Source organism: Cherax quadricarinatus, chromosome 26, assembly GCF_038502225.1.
Source record: "Cherax quadricarinatus isolate ZL_2023a chromosome 26, ASM3850222v1, whole genome shotgun sequence".
Lineage (NCBI taxonomy): Eukaryota > Metazoa > Arthropoda > Malacostraca > Decapoda > Parastacidae > Cherax > Cherax quadricarinatus.
Window position 1 is genome coordinate 3,927,320 of NC_091317.1, and position 20,071 is coordinate 3,947,390.

Here is a 20,071-nt window from a genome sequence, read left to right on the forward strand (position 1 = left end):
TAGGCAATCTGGACACCCATGATGCCTTGTACCTTCTCACAAAGTGCACGAGTCTTCCCAGGTTAACATACATCCTAAGATGTACACCTTCGTATGATAACCCTATACTGCACGAATATGACAGTATCCTGAGGCAGTGGGACCAAGCTACACTTCCAGTCAGACTTGAAGGCATTGGTGTCCGCAAGTCATCACAGATTGCGCTACCTGATTTCCTGTGCTCATGCTGTGCATCTAGTGAACTTGTAGCAACGATTCTCCCTGAACATCTTAGGGACAAACTTGGAGTCAAGAACCAAAAGTTTTCTGAAAGATCCATGACCTGGGATAATCTAACGGGCTCTGAAAGAAGACCTGCTCCCCCCAACAACTACAGTCACATTGGGATGGCCCAGTAGTGGAGAACATAGCCTCAACAATGCTTCAGAGTGTGTCGGGGAAGGATAGAGCCCGCCTCCTAGTGGTGAGAGCTCATCATGCAGGGTACTTTCTGTTGGCTGTTTCCAACTTTAACAACATTCCCAGGCAATGCTCTTAACTACTCGGCCACACAAATACTAGGCTGCCCAGCATATGCGGCATTTATCCGTCCCAATAGCAGTATAGAGTCCTGTTGACTGCGATCTTTGTCTGTATATACCCGCTTGTTTCTGCATGGTGCACTGCTTGAGGCTCACTGACGTACCCGGGCTGGGATAGAAACATGGCTTGTGAACCAGGCTGCCCAGCTTATGTGGCATTTGTGTGGCCGAGTGGCTAAGAGCGCTGCCTGGGAATCTTTTCCGTCCCAGTAACAGTATCGAGTCCTGCTGACTGCGATCTCTCTCTCTCTCTCTCTCTCTCTCTCTCTCTCTCACTCTCTCTCTCTCTCTCTCTCTCTATCTATCTCTATAAAAAATATATCTATATATATATATATATATATATATATATATATATATAAATATATATATAAATATATATATATATATATATATATATATATATATATATATATATATATATATATATATATATATATATATATATATATATATATATATATATATATATATATATATATATATATATATATATATATATATATATATATATATTGTGCCGAATATGTAAAACTGGTCAATTAGCAAGAACTCATTTAAAATTAAGTCCTTTCTAAAATTTTCTCTTATATGTTTAAAGATATATTTTTTTCATTAATGTTAATGTAAAAATTTATAATTTTGCTCCAAAACAATCTTAGAAAACTTACCTAACCTTATTATAACAAGAACAATTTATTTTAGCCTAAATTAACTAAATATATTTCAGATTTGTCTACAATATTTTAAGACTAAACAAACACAGTGAAATATATTTTTTTCGTTAGGTTCAGAATGATTTTGGCGAAATTACTGCATACACAAATTTTCGCTTGTCCTATATGGCAAGATGAGCTTTACTATTTAGGCCAAGATCGCAAGTTCGGCCTATTCGGCACGACATATATATATATATATATATATATATATATATATATATATATATATATATATATAATATATATATATATATTTGTGTGTGTAGTGCCGAATATGTAGAACTGGTCAATTAGCAAGAAGTCATTTAAAATTAAGTCCTTTCTAAAATTTTCTCTTATACGTTTAAAGATATATTTTTTTCATTAATATTAATGTAATTTTTTTTAATTTTGCACCAAAAGAATCTTAGAAAACATACCTAACCTTATTATAACAAGAGCAATTTATTTTATCCTAACCCAGCTAAATATATTTTAAATACATTTATAATAATTTAGTACTATGCAAACACAATCAAATACATTTCTTTCGTTAGGTTCAGAATGATTTTGGCGAAATTATTGCATACACAAATTTTCACTCGTCCTATATGGCAAGATGAGCGTTTCTGTTTAAGCCAAGATCGCAAGTTCTGCCTATTCGGCACGACATATATAAACCATACCCCCGGCCGGGATTGAACCCGCGGTCATAGAGTCTTAAAACTCGTGACATTACGATTTCTTGAGTCATGACATATATATATATATATATATATATATATATATATATATATATATATATATATATATATATATATATATATATATATATATATATATATATATATATATATATATATATATATATATATATATATATATATACGTCGTGCCGAATATGTTAAACTTGTCAGTTAGCAAGAACTCATTTAAAATTAAGTCCTTTCTAAAATTTTCTTTTATACATTTAAAGATATATTTTTTTCATTAATGTTAATGTAAAAGTTTTTAATTTTGCTCCAAAAGAATCTTAGAAAACTTTCCTAACCTTACTATAACAAGAACAATTTATTTTAGCCTAACCCAACTAAATATATTTTACATTTGTTTATAATAATTTAATACTAAACAAACACAGTGAAATATATTTTTTTCGTTAGATTCAGAATGATTTTGGCGAAATTATTGCATACACAAATTTTCACTTGTCCTATATGGCATGATGAGCGTTAGTATTTAAGCCATGATCGCAAGTTCTGCCTATTGGGCACGACATATATATATATATATATATATATATATATATATATATATATATATATATATATATATATATATATATATATATATATATATATATATATATATATATATATATATATATATATATATATATATATATATATATATATATATATATATATATATATATATATATATATATATATATATATTTATATATATATATATATATATATATATATATATATATATATATATATATATATATATATATATATATATATATATATATATATATATATATATATCAGTTCACAATAGGAGTAAATGAAACGTGGCAGCCTGACAGCGTAGACTTGTACGCAGTATTCTATACCACTATACCTGTAATAATAAAACATTTAAACATGGCGTAATCGCTGTCTGAATCAAAGGTTTCCAAATATTTCCTTTAGGAATACTATCCATTATAATTCTCAGCTATTATATTGTCACTAATAAGTGCTGGCATTAAAAATGAAAGATATAAACCCGTAAGGTGAATGTCTATCAGCGTGTATACACTGAGAGTTAGCTTTATTCCCTATTCTATGGATATAAGTATTTTTGACTGATGTTGAACAAGTTACATATAGCCTTAATGACCCACGTGTAATTGATAGTTTTTAAACGCAACCAACCAATCATATTGTTATGTAAGAGTTTCCCTTCATGTGCTCCACCACTCTCTTTCTCACTAACTTCCCCATTACCTAACATAATACGAGTGTCAATGTTGCTGTTTTAAAGTTAAACGCTTACTATCTGTCTCTTTTCTTATGTATTGGGATTTCATGTCTCGTGTTAGTTGTCCCGTTTCAACTGTCTCATGTCAATTGACTTACATTTTTTAACTAGTGGTTCAGACTGAGCTTCTGTTATGACTATTAGAATTTATGGTGACACTGTTAGGTGGTGATACAGACACTAAATGAACTCCTTTATTGGTACACCATTTCACTTACGTTTTACCAAACAAGATCCTCACCACTTGCCGGCATTACGCCTCCAATTTGTATCACTTTGTCGAGTTCCGTTGCCGCTGATGTATTTAGCCAAGTCAATTTAAAATTCTACTCTTACCCTACTGTGTACGGAGTACACAGTAGGGTAAGAGTAGGGTGTACTGTTTCTCTTTCACTCTCTGGTGTTGCTCGTGATTCGCTGAGAACAACACCTCTTCAAAAAGTTTGTTCAACCTCTGACAGACTTTCATGACATCTCGTGTACACTCCTTCCTTTTTGTCTGTGTTATTTTCTAGTCTTTTACTGTCGCCTTTTTTCTGATGTGACTGCAGAATATTTTCGGTTCAGACTTGACTTTTGCTGTTATATCATACGAAAGCTATCATTCAGTCTTTCCTCTTCACACTTGTCTATTCGTTTCTGGTTCTTTTGCTCACTTTCGATTTTATTTTTTCCCTGCCCTTCAAGTTCGATAGTTTTTCCATTCCTTCGTGCATTTGGCTTTTCATCTCTGCATCTTTCCTTGCACCATACGTTCTCTTCATTCTTACCATTTTTTTCTTCTCCTGGGTATGGAGATTTCCTCTGCCTCCCATCACTTTCCGGCTAGGTGTTGTATCATTTCTTTCGTTAACTTTCCTTCCAGCAGCCTTTCCCATTGCACTGCAGGAGGAAATTAACTTATTCCTTCTAAGTTTCCTCTTCTCAAATGTAGTTAATCCTTTCCTTTATATATTCTTCTCTTAATGCTTATTGCATTTGAAATTCAGTACCGTAATGTCGCTAGCATCCTATAGCAGACGAACTTGTGGAAAATAATGGATCTAGCCTGGTGATTCGTTCCCATCTCTTTTGTTGTGTCCTTAACATGGTTACCATAAAGTTTTTTCATAACCACCTCTAACATCTTAGCCCTCCATGTTTCTGCTCCACCGTGTGCGTGTCCCAGTTTTCCCAGTTTATTTTCTGTTGTTAAAATCTCCCATGATCATTAGCTTTGTTTTGGTCAGACGGGCTTTTTTTTGTTGCTTTTAGTGTGGTGTCAAAGCACTGAGTGACTGTTGTCTTCATATTCTTTTCTTGACGTGTTATTATTCAGTGGTGAGATGTACAGTAGAACACTGCTATTCCTACTTTGAATCCCCAAGTCTTGAATGTGATCACTATGTAGTCATTTCACTCATATCCGTTTACCACTCTCATCTCTTCAAAACTTCACCGGTATTTAATCAGCAGTGGCACTCTTTTCCCTCCCCTGTTTCCTCTATCTATCCACATTACATGATATCCTGCTGGGAATATGGCGTCTGCTATTTTATCAGTTAATTTTGTCTTCGTGATTGCCAAGATATCTGAATTTGCCTTTATTATTCGTCCTTTCATTTCATCACTCTTGTTTGATAATCCCTCTGCATTTGTGTACCATACTCCTACCTTTCTTTCACAATGCTGTAGTTTGTTGTGTCGAGGTTTTCAGTTCCCTTGATCATTAGTAAGCGGAAGGAGAGGTAAGGCTGGGGTTGGTGTGGGCATTGTTACAAGGAGAGAGGGAAAGAAAGGGAGAGAGGAAGAGAGGAAGAGGGAGAGAGGAAGAGGGAGAGAGGAAAAAGGAGAAAGGAAGAGGGAGAGAGGGAGACAGAGAGAGAGAGGGAGAGAGAGAGAGAGAGGGAGAGAGAGAGACCGGAAGCTAGATCACTTCGTCTCCTGATCATCAACCAAAGCCATACCTCCAGCCTGGATCACACAAGGTCTACGTGCCTCTCTCCCAGTTTCGGCCTTAATTCCATTAACAAGATATTGACCGGCCAACTTACAGAGCTTGTGGGGTGGGGCTCTTTAAGACGGAGCTCTCAGCTCTCAACACCGCAGGACTTGCGAGGGAGGACATGGGCAGGATAGGGGGCTCTTTAAGACGGAGCTCTCAGCTCTCAACACAGCCTCCACCAAATCTTACACTTTCACTCTTTTTCTCAACACATTTCACTACATCTTAGCTTAAGATTTTAGTGGTTCATTTTTAGCTTTTTTCCTCCTTCTCTTCTTTTTTCTCTTCTTTGTCTTCTTCGTCTTCTTCCTCTTCTTCTTCTTCTTCTTATTATTATTATTATTATTATTTATTTATTTATTTATTTATTTATTTATTCATTTATTAAATTAAAATAAGCGACTTCAGCTGCCAGGGTTACTAGCACCGTCATTTTTGCATCTGTCTCATATTTTCCAACTTTGTGGTTTATATCTTTACTTTATCTAAATTGAAAAGCTGCCAGAAATTTCCGTCTTGCCTTGAGTTTATGATTTCGTTTCCCATCAGATATTTCCGTGTTGGAGTATCTGATGGTTTATTTTCACCGCCTCTTACATTCTCGGTGGTTGGTTCACCAAAAAATTCTTAGCATTGTGTACCTAATGGCCTCTTTTCTCGACAAGTACAGAGTTATTTACAAGAAAAAAAATTGCCTACTCCTTTTCGGAAGTGCGACATGAGAGGCAAACATTAACATTGTGGTCAAGAAGAATTCTAAAATGTTTTATGTCTTCTCAGGTGAAAGTTCAGTCGGGAACATTAATGAGGTTTCTGCTAATAAACGAGAACATTATTACAATTGTAATATTCGAAAACAAGCTTGAAACACTTATGGATCATGCAATGCAGAGGTGCTTCAATTTAATTGTAGGGATAGGGATGGGGGGGGGGGGAAATTTAGTGGAATTGAGAGTTAGTGAAGCTGTAAAATTAATATATCTGTTGTTATAGGTTAGCTTGTGCTAAGGAAAATCGTGGAGGGAGTCTGCGTCAAATTTTCAATGATTGGTGAGGATGACAGCTAAAGTATGTCAGGTTGTTGATAATCTGTTTGTTCTCTGGCAGATAGAACAATACAGTAATAGGTGGTGAATTGTTAGTCATCTGGCAGCGCTCACAGAGAAGCGCTGGGTGTCTTGTCAAATGGTATACGTGTGTGAGTCGTGTCTGACCGATTTGCAAACGTAAACCTGGAGCTTAATTGTGGTTTGATGAAAAATAATTTGTCCTCTGATTCAGACCAAAGCTATTGCAAGCGGCTTCGGAATTTCTGAGACAGTATAGAAAACTGATGAAAATATAACTCCCTTGTGAGAGAGTGACAAATTGTGAATAGCTGAGCGAGCGGACAAGACTGGGAAGTATGTGAAAATTGCCACGGAGGAGAGAGAGACAAAGGATCGGGACGGAAACTATTTACAGCCGATTTTATGTATATTCTTGACAATTATGAGGTCGCGATGTACGTGAAAATGGTCCATAACTGACTGAAACTGAGTCTAATTATCATTAATTTGTGGATTGTGTCTGTAGTAATTGTCTGAACGGCCGCCGAGTCAGGTATCACTTATACCTAGGTACCACTATGAAAGTACCACTTCTGAGGGATTATAACTCAAGAGGAAGTATTACGTTAATATTTGGTCAGTAACGACAGTCAAGTGCCTGATTAATACCTGACACGCTAGTAGTTACTTGATTACCCAGTACCGGCAAGACAGCCGTTGCTTAAGCTCTGAGAGGGGTAAGGATGTGAAAAAGCTCCACACCAGGAGTGAGTGTTCTGACAAGCAAAACAACCATCAATGTCAGGGGTGGAAGAGACCCCATCCCAATCCAGTATCCTCCTTGCTACCAGGTACTCATATTAACACTATCATTCCTTTAATGGACAGTGATAAGGGCATGCCACCACTCTCCCTGCAGACTGCACCAAGGGAGGGAGACGTGCTAGGGAGTCTCCAAGAGTGGCGATCAATGTCCAGATATCAAATGATAGACGAAGTGAGGTCGAGACATGTCGGAAGGGAGGGAAGGAGAGATTATACTGACCTTCTGTGTGTGTACTCACCTAGTTGTGGTTGCAGTTCCAGGTGTGTGTGTGTGTGTGTGTGTGTACTCACCTAGTTGTACTCACCTAGTTGAGGTTGCAGGGGTCGAGTCCAAGCTCCTGGCCCCGCCTCTTCACTGGTCGCTAGTAGGTCACTCCCTGAAGCATGAGCTTTATCATACCTCTGCTTAAAGCTATGTATGGATCCTGTGTGCGTGTGTGTGTGTGTGTGTGTGTGTGTGTGTGTGTGTGTGTGTGTGTGTGTGTGTGTGTGTATCTATCTGACTGGGATTCATGTTGGATTACGTATTATAACTATTTGATATTAGATGAATGGAACAAAGCTGGTGACGGAACTTCTGTAAGTGATTTTTCCCACGCGTTGCGCACACGTTCACCTAACAGGTTGCGCACACGTTCACCTAACAGGTTGCGCACACGTTCACCTAACAGGTTGCGCACACGTTCACCTAACAGGTTGCGCACACGTTCACCTAACAGGTTGCGCACACGTTCACTTAACACTTTGCGCACACGTTCACCTAACAGGTTGCGCACACGTTCACCTAACAGGTTGCGCACACGTTCACCTAACAGGTTGCGCACACGTTCACCTAACAGGTTGCGCACACGTTCACCTAACAGGTTGCGCACACGTTCACCTAACAGGTTGCGCACACGTTCACTTAACACTTTGCGCACACGTTCACCTAACAGGTTGCGCACACGTTCACCTAACAGGTTGCGCACATGTTCACCTAACAGGTTGCGCACACGTTCACTTAACAGGTTGCGCACACGTTCACTTAACAGGTTGCGCACACGTTCACTTAACAGGTTGCGCACACGTTCACTTAACAGGTTGCGCACACGTTCATTTAACAGGTTGCGCACACGTTCACTTAACAGGTTGCGCACACGTTCACTTAACACGTTGCGCACACGTTCACTTAACACGTTGCGCACACGTTCACTTAACAGGTTGCGCACACGTTCACTTAACAGGTTGCGCACACGTTCACTTAACAGGTTGCGCACACGTTCACTTAACAGGTTGCGCACACGTTCACTTAACAGGTTGCGCACACGTTCACTTAACAGGTTGCGCACACGTTCATTTAACAGGTTGCGCACACGTTCACTTAACAGGTTGCGCACACGTTCACTTAACACGTTGCGCACACGTTCACTTAACACGTTGCGCACACGTTCACTTAACAGGTTGCACACACGTTCACCTAACAGGTTGCGCACACGTTCACTTAACAGGTTGCGCACACGTTCACCTAACAGGTTGCCCACACGTTCACCTAACAGGTTGCGCACACGTTCACTTAACAGGTTGCCCACACGTTCACCTAACAGGTTGCGCACACGTTCACTTAACAGGTTGCACACACGTTCACTTAACAGGTTGCGCACACGTTCACTTAACAGGTTGCGCACACGTTCACTTAACAAGTTGCGCACACGTTCACTTAGAGCCCATGTTATCACCATTAATAATGAGGTAATGGTGTCAAAATTTTCTACTAGCAAAATTTTCAAAATTCTCTTTTATATCTGCATAAAAATTTGATGCACACATGAATATTGCTCTTTAGCATATTAAAGTAATTCACAGTTTAGCAGTGATTAGTCCTACAGTAATGAAATATAATGTACCATAATATTCTACCATATAAATTATTGCACTGTAATTTCTTTCATGAGTAAAATTATATTAACTTTTCAAACCGTGAAAATATAATAAAAATATGTAATAAGCCAAGAAAATCCTGGGGAAGTTTTCCCGACACCTCGTCTACTAACTCTTGAAACTAACTCTCAATAAACAAAAGGTAGACAAACACAACTGACAGAATAAATTCGTGTCTTGACAGGGTGATGTACCAGAATTTAAAAACACAGAAAGACATAAACACACTCAACCCTGACCCCTTTCCCATTTACCTACGCAAATACCAGCTTCGAGAAAAAATCACTTGACAACGTCACTCACCCTAGTGTACATCACCTCAAACATACCTTCCCCGCAGCTACATCCCTCCTCTCTTGGACCCAAGAGCAAGAGAGAGAAAGCGAGGATCTGCTTGCTGAATGGCACACAGTAACAGAAGAAATGCAAAAACAAAATTTGTGAATTAAAAGAAGGAATAATATAAGCCGTCCTTGACATCACAGCCATCATCTTTTTTATTAAACGTTTTAACCTAAATAGGGGCATAGGTTCTCTAATGAAAACTGATGCAATGTATAAATTTCACATTCCTACGTGCAGTTTTTCCTGCAGGGAACTATGTACGTACGAAAGCAAGAAAAAGCCGTGGTATGGAAAGCAAGACATAGGTAATCAGAAACCAATGGAGTATTCACAAGACATGATGGATGTACAGTGGTTAATCATATGATTACATAGTAGGCACAAGCAGACAGGAGGGCACAAGGTAGAAGCAGCATTGATCTACAGTACGACGCATCTCCAGTCACCAGGAAATCAAGACAGAGTGCAAAGACAACCACAGAACAAAGAGAACGGAAAAAAGAAGAGCCCACATGCCCAAAGCAAAGCTACTACCCATGGCCAGAGCGGTATGACCTTTGTTGGCTTAATGCTTAGTTTTGGCTATAATAAATACTACTCATGGCACATTACAACCATAAAAATAAACCAGAAGAACTGAGACTCACATGGAGTACCAGACATGAGTCAAGGTTAAAATACTGGAATAGCTGGTGGGAAACTTTTTGTCAACATATCAAGGACACAACAAGACAGAGAGAATGGAGGAGGAATAAGAGACGAACCTAGATGACTGGACCTGGTACTCACCTATACGTACTCACCTATATGTGGTTTCAGGGGTCAAATCACAGCTCCTGGTCGTTCCTCTTCGCTTCTCGATGTTTATCTTTGGGTGTTAGCGAACATAGAGTACTAAGTCTGAAATACCATATAGAGTTGTTGGCTTGGAGAGAAGCACCGCAGGTGAGGGAGGGGACATGTGAGATTTCAGATGACAAGACAATATTAGAATGAGAGCTTCTGAATACAGGACATTAGTAAAGGGGATTGAAAGGGAAAACAACAAACAAAATAATTTATTCCCTAACCAGAAAGTGCCTGCAAGCGGAGACGTGCGTGAGAAAAGTTCTTATGTGTAATTATCCTTCTAAGTAGTTAAAGGAGAGCAAATTGTTTCTTCATGGTTCCTCGGGGATGTGTTCAGGTCAGCGCCACCTAGGAACCAGACATCAAACTTTGAATGTGATGAACCTGATGAAAAGAAAGTATGTCTTTCCTATCATAATAACCAGGATTTGGACTGTCTTTACTGCTCTCCTGAATCCCTGAATGCGTAAGTCTCTCTTTCCATTATTGAATAGGTTTGAATTCTGTTGCTCATTTTTTATGTGAATTATCGGATATTTTACTCTTAAGCTAAGGTAAATTTAACGCCCAGTTCTTTTGGTCTTAAGTCAGTATTGAAACTGTAGTGTCCTTCAGATAATCCTTTGTGTTCTCTTCGTGCACAGATCTGCCTTGTGTCACACTGATTGTACGGGAAATAAACAGGACGAGAAATCATTATTATATTTGCAGTGAAAGTTATTATCTCGTAATAGAATTTTTCTTCAATGTCTACTATTGAGAACTCATTCCGGATGTTTAATACATTTGGATTAGCTATTGTTTGGGATCTGACTCCATCTTTTGCAACCCAGCGTAGGCTGGAAGTTTGACTTTCCCTCAGGAACCAGTGATGGGTTTTGACTCAAATTATTCAGCCTGGACTGGAACTTCATCCATCCGTGTCTATTCTAGTGCGCCGTTCATCACTTCCTATCTACTATGTGTCGATGGCCAGTATTCTCCAATAAGCACCTCTCCATCTTCGGGTGTACCTTCAGTGGAAGAGGAAACATACTGGAGTGCACTCCAGAACACCGGCTGGCTCAGTAGTCTCCCTTTCATCGCAAGATATCATACCACCCTTACATTTATTGCGTCCCTTCCTTTTATTTCTGATGACTAAAAGTAATTTGATCAAGTTTGTTTATTATCTAGAGATTAAATAATATTCTTTTCATGTTTTGTCTCCATTCTCTATTTATTTATTTTCTAATCATGGGAAGGGTTCTTCCTAGTTACTGGTAATCGGGAGAGCCTCTATCACGTCATGAAGTCTCTCACCTTTCCCTTACAAGGAAATTCGTACACAAGAGAAGAAAACGTAAATCCAGAGAGATCACAACAGAAGTCGAAGGACAGCGAAGAGAAGAGCTAGAAATGAATAGGTGGAGGCGAGAAAGGCAACCGATTAACAATCTGATAAAAATATTACAGCAGTGAGGGCGAATTCTGAACTGCTTCTGCTACACAGGCCCGTCAGAAGGAATATTATGGTACGAAGCCAGGTACGAAAATTGAAAAAAAAAAATACAGGGCATGTCAAAGAAATCTGTCTGGAACTGAACAATTTAAAAAAAATCGTTATATAATAATTGATGAAAACAGAGAGAAACAAAAACAAAACAGGACAAACCCGCGGGAATTGAGCTCCATTCACATATCAAGAAAAAATGTAACAGAAACTGAATGGCGAATTGGCCATATCAAGCGCCATGGAAGCTGAAACTGTCAGCATGAATTCAGAAGAAGAGAAGGACAAGCACTGTGTGAATCTGTACTTAACTTTGCAACAAGTAAAGGGAAAGTGAGCATTTACCTCTGTACCACGCTAGAGAGGACCCAGAAAAATAGAGAAGCAGACATGAATAACAAGAAAGGTATTACAGGGTATCAATGGTTAGGTAAGGAAAACGTTCAATGACAGTCGGAACGATGCATCAGAATGGCAGCATTAAAAAATGTGGAGACCCCACAAAGATGGGATTCTCTCTCTCTCTCTCTCTCTCTCTCTCTCTCTCTCTCTGGCCTCTGTACAGTGTGAAAATCTAGGGAGCCTTGTTTATCGTACATAACACTAAACACTGGCCTTCGCTATGTATAACCAGAGTAGTGTTATATTCAACACTGTCAACACGGTCACAGGCGCTAAACACCGGAGCAGCAGCCTGACAGGTACATAATTTCCTACACATAGCATGACCTAAACTTTATTTTTGTTACAGTTAAGTTATTTAAAATACTTATCGAAGGCATACTGACAGTAGAGTAAAACCATTTTTGTAAAAAGGTTTTGACCCAGCATCGCCGCGCCAGATATACAGGACATGAAAAAAGATGAACACTTGACTGCTTTCAGTCGTCCTCAGTGTTACAGTCAATAGTGGAGTGAAAAATTTTTTCAGTGTCAGTGTTTGCGTCAGTGTTAGAACTTGTTCCTGCGTCAATGTTGGTGACATTTCGTTCAGACTTTCTCTGTGTCGTCGAGGTAAGCCACCGCACGCAGCACCGCAGTGTTTGTGCTCAGTTAATGACCTACCTTGCCGAAGTGTGTTAGTCCCCTGGGAGAGTTGGGGTCCTCCAGGTCCGTCTCTCTGGCCCTGGCGCACTCTGCCCTGGGGGAACACGGGAGACGAACACTTTTAGCTTGATATCATCACATTAGCAACAGTGAAAAATACAAGTCACAATACCCTGACTTGATAATGGTCCAGAATGGAGCGAAACATCAGCTAGTTTCATCTCTAATTTCTCGATTAACACACTGTTCCATTTGATTATCATCAATGATATTGTGTCTCAGTGATTCTCTAATGATTAAACACTACTGAAGTTTTTATCATTTTATTAAATAAATGAGCAGTTTAAGTACTAAACAAATTTTAACTGTGTGAAGAAGAATTTTAAATATCATGCACGTTTAAAAAGTTACAACTATGCGTAGAGCTTTACCATGGAGTGCTGCATGTGTGAGTGAGAGTGAGGTAACGCACTCCCAGGTCTCTCAGTGCTCGCAACACACCCAAGGAATTCTGTATTGCGTGGCCACCCTCAACACCGATCAAACTGGCGATGCGACCATCCTTGAAGGCCGCCTCCACTTCTGTCACAAAATATACACACACACACACACACACATATATTTATATATATATATATATATATATATATATATATATATATATATATATATATATATATATATATATATATATATATATATATAATATATATAGAATATAATATATATAAATATATATATATATATATATATATATATATATATATATATATATATATATATATATATATATATATATATATATATGCAATAAGATCACAGTAAAAAGGTGATATCAAAATGTGCAAAACAACCACTGTGAAAGAATAGTGAAATTCCAAGCGTTTTCGTGACTTCTCACATTATCAAGGAACTATAAAAACAATAGAGCTTGGAATTTCACTATTCTTTCACAGTGGTTGTTTTGCATATTTTGATATCACCTTTTTACTGTGATTTTATTGCATATATATATATATATATATATATATATATATATATATATATATATATATATATATATATATATATATATATATATTTATATTATGCAAATATTGCGAACAAGCAATACAAGATGCAAAACAGCCACGGGGGAGTTGAATGATAGCCATCGCCTGTCGTGTTGCAATCAACACATCAGGAGCTTGCAATATTGCAGAAAAGAGGAGGACTAGGCAAATACGATCACAGTGAACGCATTTGCTGGAGGAAAGGCGTTCCATGTAATCGTACTTGCTTGGATCTCCTCCCCTTTTCTGTAACATTGTAAATTCCTGATGTGTTGACTGAAACATGAAAGGCCTAGAGCTATCATTTAACTCCCCCTACCCACCTTCCCCCATAGATGTTTTGCGTCTTATATCGCTTGTTCGCGATATTTTCTCTCATACTTATATATACATATACGTATATATATATATATATATATATATATATATATATATATATATATATATATATATATATATATATATATATATATATATATATATATATACATGTATATATATTTATCACACTGGCCGATTCCCACCAAGGCAGGGTGGCCCGAAAAAGAAAAACTTTCTTTTTCGCGGGTGTCTGGACCAGGTGTTTACAGTGAAACATATAAGTGAACAGTATTTAGATAAGGCTGAAGAGGTCTTTGTGGCATTTATGGATTTGGAAAAGGCGTATGACAGGGTGGATAAGGGGGCAATGTGGCAGATGTTGCAGGTGTATGGTGTAGGAGGTAGGTTACTCAAAGCAGTGAAGAGTTTTTACAAGGATAGCGAGGCTCAAGTTAGAGTATGTAGGAAAGAGGGAAATTATTTCCCAGTAAAAGTAGGCCTTAGACAAGGATGAGTGATGTCACAGTGGTTGTTTAATATATTTATAGATGGGGTTGTAAGAGAAGTAAATGCGAGGGTCTTGGCAAGAAGCGTGGAGTTAAAAGATAAAGAATCACACATAAAGTGGGAGTTGTCACAGTTGCTCTTTGCTGATGACACTGTGATCTTGGGAGATTCTGAAGAGAAGTTGCAGAGATTGGTGGATGAATTTAGTAGGGTGTGAAAAAGAAGAAAATTAAAAGTGAATACAGGAAAGAGTAAGGTTATGAGGATAACAAAAAGATTAGATGATGAAAGATTGGATATCAGATTGGAGGGAGAGAGTATGGAGGAGGTGAATGTATTCAGATATTTTCGAGTGGACGTGTCAGCGGATGGGTCTATGAAAGATGTGGTGAATCATAGAATTGATGAGGGGAAAAGGGTGAGTGGTGCACTTAGGAGTCTGTGGAGACAAAGAACTTTGTCCTTGGAGGCAAAGAGGGGAATGTATGAGAGTATAGTTTTACCAACGCTCTTATATGGGTGTGAAGCATGGGTGATGAATGTTGCAGCGAGGAGAAGGCTGGAGGCAGTGGGGATGTCATGTCTGAGGGCAATGTGTGGTGTGAATATAATGCAGAGAATTCGTAGTTTGGAAGTTAGGAGGAGGTGCAGGATTACAAAAACTGTTGTCCAGAGGGCTGAGGAAGGGTTGTTGAGGTGGTTCGGACATGTAGAGATAATGGAGCGAAACAGAGTGACTTCAAGAGTGTATCAGTCTGTAGTGGAAGGAAGGCGGGGTAGGGGTCGGCCTAGGAAAGGTTGGAGGGACGGGGTAAAGGAGGTTTTGTGTGCGAGGGGCTTGGACTTCCAGCAGGCATGCGTAAGCGTGTTTGATAGGAGTGAATGGAGACAAATGGTTTTTAATACTTGACGTGCTGTTGGAGTGTGAGCAAAGTAACATTTATGAAGGGGTTCAGGGAAACCGGCAGGCCGGACTTGAGTCCTGGAGATGGGAAGTACAGTGCCTGCACTCTGAAGGAGGGGTGTTAATGTTGCAGTTTAAAAACTGTAGTGTAAAGCACTCTTCTAGCAAGACAGTGATGGAGTGAATGATATATATATATATATATATATATATATATATATATATATATATATATATATATATATATATATATATATATATATATATGTATATATATATATATATATATATATATATATGTATATATGTATGTATATATATATATATATATATATATATATATATATATATATATATATATATATATATATATATATATATATATATTAATCAAGAAACCGGCCGTATCCCACCGAGGTAGGGTGGCCCAAAAAGAAAAACAAAAATTTCTTTTTTCAAATTTAGAAATAAGTACAGGAGAAGGGGTTACTAGCCCCTTGCTCCCGGCATTTTAGTCGCCTCTTACAACACGTATGGCTTACGGAGGAAGAATTCTGTTTCACTTCCCCATGGAGAATATATATATATATATATATATATATATATATATATATATATATATATATATATATATATATATATATATATATATATACAATAAGATCACAGTAAACAGGTGATTTCAGAATATGCAAAACAACCACTGTGAAAGAATAGAGAAACTCCAAGCGCTTTCGTGACTACTCACATTATCAAGGAACAATGAAAGTAGAGCATCAAAGGGAGGTATATAAAGGGTCTAGCCCACACCTCACTATCATATCCCACAACAAAGGAACACCTGACACGCGACTCGTAAGAAAGGGAACACTGCAGCAGGCCCGCCGGCCCAACTAGACAGGTCTTTCACACAACCCACCAACAAACTATTCTACCCAAGAAATAAGAATTTTAAAAGTTATTATTTGACCAATGTATTATTAAATTCTTCCCAAATTCTATTAATTATAAATGTATCTAATTTATATAAACCAAAGGAAACATTCATATTATTGTCAAAACTGCTTTTTATGAAACAAGATTCAATTATATTCCTGTCGACCATGGACTTGCTTGATACTACTTTCTCAACTTTTTGAAAATCAATTGGATGGTTAAAATCTCTCACATGAATAAATAGAGCATTGGAATCTTGTCCAGTTCTAAGGCTATATTTATGTTATTTTAATCTTAGTTTGAGATTTTTACCAGTTTGACCGTAATAAACTTTATTGCAAATTTTACAAGGAATCTTATAGACACATCCATCAGCATTTTGGGGGGAATTCTTTATCAAAAGTTTTTTTACTGTATCAAGATTTTTGAATACAACTTTAATATTAAAAGTCTTAAGAAGAGAAGGCATATCAACCAAGTTTTCATGGTAAGGGAGAACCAACATATTTTTAGGTGAGTAAGGCTGGTTGTCCCTTTTTGAATTGTAAAAAGTATTTCTAGCAACTTTAAAAGATTTATCAATTACGTTTCTTGGGTATTTCAAATCATTACCTATTTCATAAATTTTGGATATTTCCTCATCTATGAACTCTGGACTAAAAATTCGTAAAGCTCTCAAAAACATTGATGAAAAAACAGACAGTTTAACTCTATCTTGATGTGAAGAATAATAGTGGACATAAGAACAGTTATTTGTAGGTTTTCTCTAAATTTTAAATTTGAATTCATTATTACCCTTAATAATTAAAACATCTAGAAAAGGCAATGAGTTATTTTCTTCAAACTCAACAGTAAAGTTTATAGAATAGGCTAAGCTATTTAATTTGCCAAGGAAATGGTGTATATCTACATTTTTGGGCATAAGACACAAAATATCATCAACATATCTGAACCATTTAGCTCTATTAGGGAGGATTGTGTTAAGCAACCTTGTTTCAAAAAATTCCATGTATAGGTTACTAAGAACAGGTGAAAGAAGATTTCCCATTGCCATACCAAACTTCTGAGTGTAAAACTTATCATTAAATACAAATTTTACATCAACAATGCAAAGTTTAATAAGTTTAATGATAGTAGGAACTGGCAATGGTAAATCATAATTAACGGGTTCTTCAGATAAGAAACTTAATAAATCATCAACAGCAACTTTCGTAAACAAGGAAGTAACACCAAAACTAACCATGTTAAAATCATTTAAGTCAGACAAGGAGCTTAATTTATCAACTAAATCTATGTTGTTTTTAACATTAAAGTGAGAAATTTTGCCAACAATAGGGCTCAAAATATCAAGCCATTTCGTTAATTTATACGAAACTGATCCTATGGAGCTAATAATTGGTCTGACTGGATTCCCTGGTTTGTGTGTTTTTATTAATCCATACATGTAAGGTAAAGATGGATTAGTGGAAGTAAATTGTTTAATTAATTCATCTTTGCCTTTCAGTAGAAGTTTTATTGTTTTATTGAAATTGCTGTTAACGGTTTCTAGGGGATTTTTTCTAAGTTTAGGAAAGGTTTCAGTATCATCTACCTCTCCTGCCTACGGTTTATAAGCTCCTTCTCCGCACGTACGCCGTATTCTATTCAAGATTGATGGACTGACCACATCGACTCAAGGTTGAGGGACTGATTACCTCATTCTCCTTCTGTTCTTCAAGATTCTCCTTTGTATGAACTGATGAAGCCACTGTGTGGCGAAACGTTTCCTCAATAAAGATACCCAAGAGCTGCACATGTGTCTAATTTATCAACATGTCGGTTCTCTGAACCATTCATCTACAAACATAAGAACATAAAGGAAGAACACTGCAGCAGGCCTGTTGGCCCATACTAGGCTGATATGCCTTCTCTTCTTAAGACTTTTAATATTAAAGTTGTATTCAAAAATCTTGATACAGTAAAAAAAATAAAAAAAACTTTTGATGAAGAATTTCTTCCCAAAATGCTGATGGATGTGTCTATAAGATTCCTTGTAAAATTTGCGATAAAGTTTATTACGGTCAAACTGGTAAAAATCTCGAACTAAGATTAAAACAACATCAATATAGCATTAGAACTGGACAAGATTCCAATGCTCTATTTATTCATGTGAAAGATTTTAACCATCCAATTGCGATTCAAAAAGTTGAGAAAGTTGTATCAAGCAAGTCCGTGGTCGACAGGAATGTAATTGAATCTTGTTTCATGAAATGCAGTTTTGACAATAATATGAATATTTCCTTTGGTTTATATAAATTAGATCCATTTATAATTAATAGAATTAGGGAAGAATTTAATAATACATTGGACAATAATTTTTAAAATTCTTATTTCTTGGGTAGAATAGTTTGTTGGTGGGTTGTGTGAAGGACCTGTCTAGTTGGGCCGGCGGGCCTGCTGCAGTGTTCCCTTTCTTATGAGTCGCGTGTTAGGTGTTCCTTTGTTGTGGGATCTGATAATGAGGCGTCGGTTAGACCCTTTATATACCTTCCTTAGACCTTTATATACCTTCCTTTGATGCTCTACTTTCTTTGTTCCTTGATAATGTGAGTAGTCACGAAAGCGCTTGGAATTTCTCTATTCTTTCACATTGGTTGTTTTGCATATATATATATATATATATATATATATATATATATATATATATATATATATATATATATATATATATATATATATATATATATATATATGTATATGTATGTATATACATGTATATATAATAACGTTATCATTTCACAGGAGAATTCGAGTCTGCATACTCTGTATCAAAGTACGCAGTACCTATACAACGCAGGAAATGATGAAGGCTCGATCTTCCGATTGATGTTGAGAGAGGAATTCCTCCCGGCAGCCAGGCTTTCTTTTTGTGTCATAGACAATGCTTATCATTGTCTCTGTCAGTATCTGCCTTTGTATCCTCTTCAAACTTAAACAATACATGCATAAAATTATATTCACTAACTCCAACACTAGCCAGTTTCACCTCTAATCCGTATTAGAGCATCATATATCGCTCTCTATTCACCTAATCATTTTAGCAGGGCTGAACCGCAGCTCCTGTGGCAAGCGGGTAGTCCACTTTTAGATTGGCCATTTTCTAATGGCTTCAGCTAGACTTGGGTAATAAAACATGTACATTCTATTTTGTACCTTCAAAACAGCATTCATAATGCACAGGTTCGCACATAATGTTTATGTACTCCCACTACCACCATCATAACGTTTATGTGCTCCCACTACCACCATCATAACGTTTATGTACTCCCACTACCACCATCATAACGTTTATGTACTCCCACTACCACCATCATAACGTTTATGTACTCCCACTACCACCACCATAATGTTTATGTACTCCCACTACCACCATAATGTTTATGTACTCCCACTACCACCATAATGTTTATGTATCCCCACTACCACCATAATGTTTATGTACTCCCACTACCACCATAATGTTTATGTATCCCCACTACCATCATAATGTTTAT

At 37.0% G+C, this 20,071-nt stretch overlaps 1 protein-coding gene across 1 annotated transcript in view; it reads right to left on the bottom strand.

The window, feature by feature from the left end:
• Positions 1–20,071, bottom strand: part of LOC128691544 (uncharacterized) — a 504,586-nt gene that overhangs the window by 104,590 nt on the left and 379,925 nt on the right. Inside the window, exons 7-8 of the mRNA XM_070088746.1 lie at positions 13,250–13,400; positions 12,837–12,912 (exon numbers count right to left, since the gene is read on the bottom strand). Coding sequence (XP_069944847.1) covers positions 12,837–12,912; positions 13,250–13,400 — 227 coding nt within the window. The remainder of the gene's footprint in view (positions 1–12,836; positions 12,913–13,249; positions 13,401–20,071) is intronic.